This window comes from Sceloporus undulatus, chromosome 5, assembly GCF_019175285.1.
Source record: "Sceloporus undulatus isolate JIND9_A2432 ecotype Alabama chromosome 5, SceUnd_v1.1, whole genome shotgun sequence".
NCBI classification, from domain to species: Eukaryota; Metazoa; Chordata; class Lepidosauria; order Squamata; family Phrynosomatidae; genus Sceloporus; species Sceloporus undulatus.
In genome coordinates, this window is record NC_056526.1 from 189,960,697 (window position 1) to 189,970,380 (window position 9,684).

The window sequence follows — 9,684 nt, forward strand, 5'->3', positions numbered from 1 at the left end:
ATAAAAGTACCAATATTAAATAATAACAAACTCCCCCAAAAACACTGAAACACAGTCTGTACCAACTTGCTTGCAATCTTATATCCTCTTACTTCTCTGCTTATATAATCAGGAACGTTCCCTTCCTAACAGCTTATCCCACAAGTGATCAATGGTGCTAACTGAAGAAGGCCTACATACCCTAAAGGCACCAGAGCCCCTGGTCACTCTAGTATTTGAATGGGAGACCACCAATAAGCACTAGGTGCCACAGGCTCTATTTCAAGAGAAAGGAACTGGCAAAACCACTTCCAAATATTCTTTACTGGTTTGAGTGCTGAACTCTGACTATGACTCTGGAGGCCAGAGGCCAGTTCCCAGCTGGGCCATGAAACCCACTGAGTGACCTGAGTCAAGTCACATTCTCTCAGCCTCAGGGGAATAGCAACAGCAAGTGCATTTCTATACTACTTATCAGTGCACCTAAGCACTCCCTAAGCGGTTTACAATGTGTAAGCCAAGGGCCCCCAACATGCTGGGGACAATTTTAGCGATTTACGGAAAGATGCAAAGCTGAGTCGACCCAGAGCCCCTGGCTGGGAGTGAACTGGTTTGCAAGTGAGCGACTACAGTACATGCATTTAAGCACCAGAGAAGGCAAATCTCCTCTTGCCAGGAAAACCCCATGAACAGGAATCAATCCACCTGTTGTGTGTGTGTGTGTGTTGTGTACCTTCAAGTCATTTCTTGCTTATGATGACCTAAGGCAAACCTATCACAGGGTTTTCTTGGCAAGATGTGTTCAGAGGAGGTTTGCCATTGCCTTTCCCTGAGGCTGAGAGAGCGTGACTTGCCTAAAGTCACCCAATGGGCTTCGTGGCTGAGAAGGAAATCACAGTCCAATGCTCAATCATTATGCCATGCTGGCTCTCACCTTCAACGCAGTCTTCCTTTTTGCTAAAGCAAAACACTGATATTGCGATTGCTCTGAGAAGGCATGAGCAAGAAGCCATTTAAGCCACCGTTTTAAGGCTAATTCCTAGGCTGAACCTTAAGTGAATTCTATGGTGTCACAGTCAAAGGAGATAGAAATAGCAGCTCACTTGCCAGAGATATGATCAGTGAAAGCTGTGAATCTGAGATACCTCACCCAGAAAAGACATTTCTCAGTGTCAATGAAGCTGGATTTCTCAAACTGTGCCAACGCTTCTTTCTTTCCAAGGAGAAAAGGGCTCATAGGAAAAACAGGGGAGTGTTCAGAATGACCAAGTTCTCAAAGAATAAAGACGTACAGAAGCATGCAAAAAAGAGTAGCATAAATTTGAAACCACTTGAAACCACACAACAACAACAACAACAACAACACAACAACAACAACAGGAACTGCAGAGGAGCGCATATGCTTGGGAGTGATAAACGTGTTTTAAAATGACTGTGAGATACTATGGCTTATGGACTGTGAAGTTTGTGACATACTACAGTTGTTACTTCTCACACAGACACAACACAGAAACACAATATTATAGCCCCAATCTGTTCGAAAGAAAAGTTTTTCCAGGGAAGAAGACCATTTCAAAAGCCGGGAGGGAGAAAGAGCTTTAAAATACAGTCTGCAGGATATCAATGAGCGGGATGCAAATATTACCTTTAAAATTAACCACTTAATAATAATAATAATAATAATAATAATAATAATACTTTTATGGGGGGCAGTCCTTGTGCCCATAAATAAACAAACAAACAAACGCATGTGATTCTTGTAGCCCGCCTTTCTTCCTGCCAGCGATCCAGGCGGCTTACATGGCTGGAATATATGTTGGGACAATCCATACATTGCACCCCCCGCCTCCCTTTGAAACAGGATGACATACAGTACAAGGCAATTAAGCCTCTTCCAGATGCACCTCAGAGTCTCAGGCGCCCCCCCAAAGCTTCCTCCCCCCCCCCCCAAAAAAACCACCCCCCTTTTTGGCTCTGCTTGGCCCTTTTACTCACAAGAGCTGGGCTGCCCTCTCTCTGGGGTCCTTCCATGGCTTTGGGGAGTCCGAGGAGGAGGAAGAGGAGGGGTATAACAATGGGGGAACCCCCCAAAATCACGTCCCCCCAAAACCAGGCTCCCCTTTTTCTTGCTTCCACTCAGACACCAAGAAGAAGGGAAAGGACACGCGCATGCGCGCTGCGCTCCCTCCGTTGTTAAGGACTCGCTCTGACTAGGAGCAAGAAGGGGCGTGGCCTTAAGCGTATGCGCGATCCGCCCGCCTCCTATTGGCGGGAACGCGGGCGCGAGTCAGCGGCCGTTGGGAGTCATTCTAAGGCATCAAGGGGCGGGGTCTCAGGGAGGCGGGGAGAGGAGAATACGACGAGCCAATCGACTCCAAATTCTTCTCCCTGCCCGCGCTGTGATTAGGCCAATCAGCTTTTTGAAGGGGCGGGGATTTGAGGGAGACCCGGATGAAAGAGGCCAATTATTGAATACCTCAGGATTTTTTTTTTGGACTCCACTTCCGAGAGTTCTTCACCGTTGGCCAAGCTGGCTGAGGCTTCTGGGAGTTGAAGTCCATAAAAAGAAAAACGCAACCTGAAGGCCTCAACTTTGGAGTCACTTGGGTTGTTTTTTTTGAGACTTCTACTCCCAGAATTCCTGAACAATGAGCGTACTGACTGGGACTTCTGGGAATTGAAGTCCAAAATATGTGGAGGCCCAAAAGCTGAGAAGCACTGTTTTATGGTTTAATCATACTACAGTTATTGGAGTATGGTTTCGACATTAAACTGCCATGAGAACACATTATAGGTTTCTGGGATTTGAAGTTTAAGGGACACAAGGAACTGTGGCAAGGATAGGGCCATAGCACTGCAAATAGCACTGCAAGCAAAACCATGTCACCATTCAGCAACATAAGACTTGGATGAAAGAATAGGGAGCATCCTTATCAAATCTGCAGCTGACACCAAATTAGGAGGAGGAGTTAATACCCCTGAGGAGGACAGAATCAAACTTCATAATGACTTTAATTGATTAATTATTATTATTTATACCCCACTCTTCAACCAAAAGGCTATCAGAGCGGCTTACAATTTGTTAATTAGACATTTCCCTGCTGCCCTCAGGCTTACAGTCTAAAAAAGACAAGACACAAAAGGAGAAGGGAATGAAATTCAATACAGAGAAATGTAAGGTATTGCACTTAGGGCAGAAAAATAAAATGCACAGATATAGGATCAATAAGGGATGGTTTTGCACTGCATTCCAGAAGCTGGAGAGTGTGACTTGCTCAAAGTCAATCCAGTGGGTTTAATGGCCAAACTGGGAATACGAACGCTGGTCTCCAGTCTCGTAATCCCGCACTCCAAACCACTACATACACTTGCTTATCATGACATGCGAACCCAATCGCTGTCTCACATACACTTCACCTCCATTTCCTTCCATCCGCCTCAGCAGGTATACGGGTAGTTACTGACAGCAGAGGCAAGAACACAGCCCCTTTTTCTGCCATACAGTTTTAGTTCTATGCGAGTGCACCAACCAACCCCAGCAAACCCCAGTCCCTTCCAGTCATTTCACAATTTCAAAACCTGTGACAGCCACTCCGGAGTGGAGTTGAGATACATCAAAATCAAACTAGGATCTCAATGGAATAAATCACAAGGAAACACGCAGGAGGATTAACTGAGAGAGTCTTGGTTTCGCCTCACAGGCAGGAAGCAACTCACTCAGGCATAAAAGCCTAATTTCCAATTTGCAAAATTACATTACTAGTCCTCTGGCTGATTAGGTCTGAACGGATCTTCTTGCTGGATAACTGGAAGTAGAATCAAGCCCCTCTAGTTCCCAAAATAGATGTTTATGCATAATACAAATCAAGAGCAGCTGTGAACATAAACAGCTGAAGACCGATTTACACCCCCAAACATAACAGTCTAACTAAAATCCATTGGCTCTAGGGATCCTGATTCAAATGCATTAACCCCGCAGTGACAGTAGAACAATACTTCTCCGAGCACAAGAAAAGTCGGGAAGTAAAAAAAAATGGTGTCCTAACTTCAAAAAGATTTTCCAGCATCAGAAAATTCTTGGGAAAAAATGCATCTGACATTGTCCACAGTTGTCCTAAATTAATAGAAAATTACTTAACTGCACACAAGCAGAAGATAAGGACTGAGGCGATATACGTTGGCCTTCCATAATTGTGGCTCTGACTTTAACAGATTTGATCAGTATGTTCTCTCTAGGAATCACAGGTCCTCCTGTGCAACTCTGCCAGAGGTTTACCATAGAGTCGTGCGAAGGATCCAGAGCAGTGGTTCTCAACCTTTCTATGCTGCAACCCACAAAGGGGTCGCGGATCCAACAGGCTGAGAACCACTGTACTAGAGTATATAGATTATGGCACCAACCCTGGTCTTAAGGGACCCCGTCAAAGGGTCATTTGATCCCCAAAAGGAGTCACGACCCACCCAGGTGAGAACCACTGACCTAGAGATTCCCAGAGAAAACACTCCTCTGGCATGTATATCGCACATTCTATGGTTAACATCTGCCAGATCTTGAGTATGCATGAGTTATGCTGGTGGACCGAGATTCCTAGATATCTCTAGGGAAAAAAAGAAAAGAGGCAGTTTTCCCACTTTCACTGGGTCCTGGCCCCGAACCCCAACAAATGTGTAGGGCCCTCTCTACACTGTATATTTCATTTCATAAGTACACACCTTTTGTGGTGTTTAAAGGAGAGGAGTGCCCAAACATCCCTAACATTGGGCCACCATCACTCACTATGGCTCAGTGGAGCTTCTTAACCCACAGGGGAAGAATCCTCTCTAATTAAAGTCACAGGCCCACCATAATGACAAAGAGGGTAATAAAACTGCACCATCACTGCCACTCTGGAGTGCTTTTATAAACTGAAAGATTTTTAGAAGATGCCGACCATGTGGCACAACATCGCAGCAAACCTATATCAATGCTATTTGTCCTATAAATAGCAGTTTAAACAGGCCTGGAGAAAGCAAAGTTGTAAATCAATCTGCACAATTACTGCTCAGGATTCCTCTGTTGTCTTTTAACCAGGAGGGAAAATGTGCACCTTTGTCTTTTAGAAAATGCACAGGGCTATGTCATATCTGTATTCACAGCAACGTGGCATGCATTTATTCTTTAATTTAAGAAAAGAGCATGTTCATTTCTCTTCCCAAGTTCCCTTCAGAAGCTTCTACCAAGCTTTAAAAAGGAAACAAGGCAGGGGCTCAACACAAGCAAAGACATGTGTGCTTAACTTTTACTAAAGGTCAATATAAAAGTACCAATATTAAATAATAACAAACTCCCCAAAAACATGAAACACAGTCTGTACACAACTTGCTTGCAATCTATATCCTCTTACTTTCTCTGCTTATATAATCGGAACGTTCCCTTCCTAACAGCTTATCCCACAAGTGATCATGGTGCTAACTGAAGAAGGCCTACATACCCTAAAGGCACCAGAGCCCTGGGTCACTCTATATTTGAATGAGGAGACCACCAATAAGCACTTGGTGCCACAGGCTCTTTTCAAGAGAAAGGAACTGGCAAAACCACTTCCAATATTCTTTACTGGTTTGAGTGCTGAACTCTGACTATGACTCTGGAGGCCAGAGGCCAGTTCCCACTGGGCCATGAAACCCACTGAGTGCCTGATGCAGTCACATTCTCTCAGCCTCAGGGGAATAGCAATAGCAAGTGCATTTCTATATACCGCTTATCAGTGCACCTAAGCACTCCCTAGCGTTTACAATGTGTAAGCCAATGGCCCCAACATGCTGGGGACAATTTTAGCCATTACGGAAGGATGCAAAGCTGAGTCGACCCAGAGCCCCTGGCTGGGAGTGAAACTGGTTTGCAAGTGAGCGACTCAGTACATGCTATAGCAAGACCACCAGAGAAGGCAAATCTCCTCTGAACAAAACTTGCCAGGAACCCCATGAACAGGAATCAATCCATGTAGGGAGAGTGTTTTGGTGGTGTGTGTGTGCCTTCAAGTATTCTTGCTTATGACCTAGACCTATCACAAGGGTTTTCTTGGCAGATTGTTCAGAGGAGGTTTGCCATTGCCTTTCCCTGAGCTGAGAGAGCGTGACTTGCCTAAAAGTCACCCAAAGGGTTCGTGGGAGAAGGAAATCACAGTCCAGCTCAATCTTATGCCTGCTGGCTCTCACCTTAAGCAGTCTTCCTTTTTGCAAAGCAAAACACTGATATTTCGATTGCTCTCAGAAGGCATGAGCAAGAAGCCATTAAGCCACCGTTTTAAGGCTAATTCCTGGGCTGAACCTTGTGAATTCTATGTGTCACAGTCAAAGAGATAGAAATGCAGCTCACTTGCCAGATAGATCATGAAAGCTGTGAATCTGGATACCTCACCCAGAAAGACATTTCTCAGTGTCAATGAAGCTGGATTTCTCCAAACGTGCCACGCTTCTTTTTTCCAGGAGGAAAAGGGCTCATAGGCAAACAGGGGAGGTGTTCAGAAATGACCAAGTTCTCAAAGAATAAAGACGTACAGAGCATGCAAAAAAGAGTAGCATAAATTTGAAACCACTTGAAACCACACAAACACAACAACAACACAACAACACAACAGGAACTGCAGAGGAGCGCATATGCTTGGGAGTGATAAACGTGTTTTAAAATGACTGTAGATACTATGGCTTATGGACTGTGAAGTTGTGACATACTACAGTTGTTACTTCTCACACAGACACACACACAGAAAAACCAATATTATAGCCCCAATCTGTTCGAAAGAAAGTTTTCCAGGGAAGAATACCATTTCAAAAGCCGAGAGGGAGAAAGAGCTTTAAAATACAGTGCAGGATATCAATGCGCGGATGCAAATATAACCTTTAAAATTAACCACTTAATAAAATATAATATAATAATAATACTATCTTTTTGGGGGGCAGTCCTTGTGCCCATAAAAAACAAACAAACAAACGCCATGTGATTCTTGTAGCCGCCTTTCTTCCGCCAGCGATCCAGGCGGCTTACATGGCTGGAAATATGTTGGGACAATCCATACATTGCACCCCCGCCTCCCTTTGAAACAGGCTAATTACAAGGCATTAAGCCTCTTCCAGATGCACCTCGGAGTCTCAGGCCCCCAAAATGCTTCCTGACCCCCCCAAAAAAACCACCCCCCTTTTTGGCTCTGCTTGGCCCTTTTACTCACAAGCGCTGGGCTGCCCTCTCTCTGGTGGCCTTCCATGGCTTGGGGAGTCCGAGGAGGGAAAGGAGGGGTTAACAATGGGGGAACCCCCAAAATCACGTCCCCCCAAAACCGGCTCCCCTTTTTCTTGCTTCCACTCAGACACCAAGAAGAAGGGAAGACACGCGCATGCGCGCGCGCTCCCTCCGTTGTAAGGACTCTCCTGACAGGAGCAAGAAGGGGCGTGGCCTTAAGCGCATGCGCGACCCGCCCGCCTCCTTGGCGGGAACGCGGGCGCGACCAGCGGCCGTGGGAGTCATTCTAAGGCATCAAGGGGCGGGGTCTCAGGGAGGCGGGGAGAGGAGAATACGACGAGCCAATCGACTCCAAATTCTTCTCCCTGCCCGCGTGTGATTAGCCAATCAGCTTTTTGAAGGGGCGGGATTTGAGGGAGACCCGGATGAAAGAGGCCATTATTGAATACACTCAGGATTTTTTTTTGGACTCCACTTCGAGAGTTCTTCACCGTTGGCCAAGCTGGCTAGGCTTCTGGATTGAATCATAAAAGAAAAACGCAACCTGAAGGCCTAGGCCTCAACTTTGGAGTCACTTGGGTTGTTTTTTTTTGGACTTCTACTCCCAGAATTCCTGAACAATGAGCGTACTGACTGGGATCTGGGAATTGAAGTCAAAATATGTGGAGGCCAAAAGCTGAGAAGCACTGTTTTATGGTTTATCATAACTACAGTTATTGGAGTATGGTTTCGACATTAAACTGCCATGAGAACACATTATAGGTTTCTGGGATTGAGTTTAGGGACACAAGGAACTGTGGGCAAGATAGGGCCATACACTGCAAATAGCACTGCAAGCAAAACAATGTCACCATTCAGCAACATAAGACTTGGATGAAAGAATAGGGAGCATCCTATCAATCTGACAGCTGACACCAAATTGGGGAGAGTTAATACCCCTGAGGAGGACAGAATCAAACTTCATAATGACCTTAATTGATTAATATATTATTTATAACCCCCACTCTTCAACCAAAAGGCTATCAGAGCGCTTACCATTTGTTAATTAGACATTTCCCTGCTGCCCTCAGGCTTACAGTCTAAAAAGACAAGACACAAAAGGAGAAGGGAATGAAATTCATACAGAGAAATGTAAGGTATTGCACTTAGGGCAGAAAAATAAAATGCACAGAATATGGATCAAGGGGACACATGGCTGAATGAAACTAGTGTGAAAGGGATTTAGGAGTCCAAGTAGACCACAATTCAACATGAGTCAACATTGGATGCGGCAGCTAACAAGGCCATGCGATTTTAGGCTGCATCAATAGAAATATAGTGTCTAGATCAAGGGAAGTCATAGTGCCACTGTATTTGCTCTGGTAGCCCCACTTGAATATTGTGTCCAGTTCTGGGCCCCACAATTCAAAAAGGACATTGAGAAACTGGAGCCATGTCTCCAAAGGAGGGTGACTAAAATGGTGAAAGGTCTTGGAAACCATGAATCCCTATGAAGAATGACTTAGGGATAGGGGATGTTTAGCCTGTGGAGAAGAGAAGGTTAAGATGTGATTCGATAGCCCTGTTTAAATACTTGAAGGGATGTTACTTGAGGAGGGAGCAAGCTTATTTTCTGCTGCTCAGCTACTAAGAATGCAGACAATGGATGCAAGCTCCAGGAAAAGAGATTCCGCTCCTCCACATTAGGAAGAACTTCCTGACAGTAATTGAATGTTTGACAGTGGAACAAACTCCTTCGTGGTGTGGAGGAGCCTCCTTCCTTGGAGGTCTTAACCAGAGCTGGATGGCCATCTGTCAATGGGGATCTTTGATTGAGAGTTCCGCATGGCAGAATGGGTTGGATGGATGGTCCTTCCTGGGGTCTCTTCCAACTCTCTATGATTCTATGATCTCTGCTTCAAGCCATCCACTTGTGTCTGATTTGGGACTGTAATACTTCTTTTCTCTTGCTTTGGGAGTTAGTAGCAACGAAAGCTTGAAGTCCTCCTGGCGTGCTGTAGTACACCTTTTCAGAGAGACTTTGCACCGAGATGCAATACCTCCCTTGCCTGTTATGCAAGCGTTTGGTTGCTCCCGGCATGATGTTGGCAACAGCCTATTTAAATCTTCCCACATGACGCGTCGCTAATGCGCCAGAAAAGGGAAATAAAAAACAAAACCCAAAACTGTGCACTCAGAATTCAGCATTGGTGATGCCTCAAGCAGAGAGTTCTGGGTTGATCAAATAGGCTTGATGAGAAAAAGACACACAGCCACTTAAGGTTTCCTGCTGAGAAAGTTCTCTCCCTACCTTACCCTGCCCACTGTTTCCTGGTTGCAAATTGGTCTTATACACATACCCACCACTCTGTCATATAAAAAACCAGCTGTGAATAGCCTGCCACTTGCTGGAACAGTTGTGCTCCCATGGTGTGTGCATAAATAAAGAGAAATGTGTGCTTAATGATTAATGAAGGGGGGGGAAAGTGATTCGATATAGGAAGGAAGCA

The 9,684-nt window shown here is 45.1% G+C and overlaps 1 protein-coding gene across 5 annotated transcripts in view; it reads right to left on the minus strand.

Annotated features, from left to right (window-relative positions):
- Nucleotides 1–2,153, minus strand: part of ALMS1 (ALMS1 centrosome and basal body associated protein) — a 111,015-nt gene extending 108,862 nt beyond the window's left edge. For 3 of the 5 annotated variants that reach the window (XM_042469045.1, XM_042469042.1, XM_042469043.1), the window contains exon 1: nucleotides 1,975–2,151. In XM_042469045.1, coding sequence (XP_042324979.1) covers nucleotides 1,975–2,010 — 36 coding nt within the window. In that variant the 5' untranslated portion in view covers nucleotides 2,011–2,151. Of the gene's footprint in view, nucleotides 1–1,974 lie in introns of all 5 variants that reach the window. The other 2 variants (XM_042469046.1, XM_042469048.1) reach the window with 2 other exon arrangements.
- Between the last annotated feature and the right edge of the window lie 7,531 nt (nucleotides 2,154–9,684).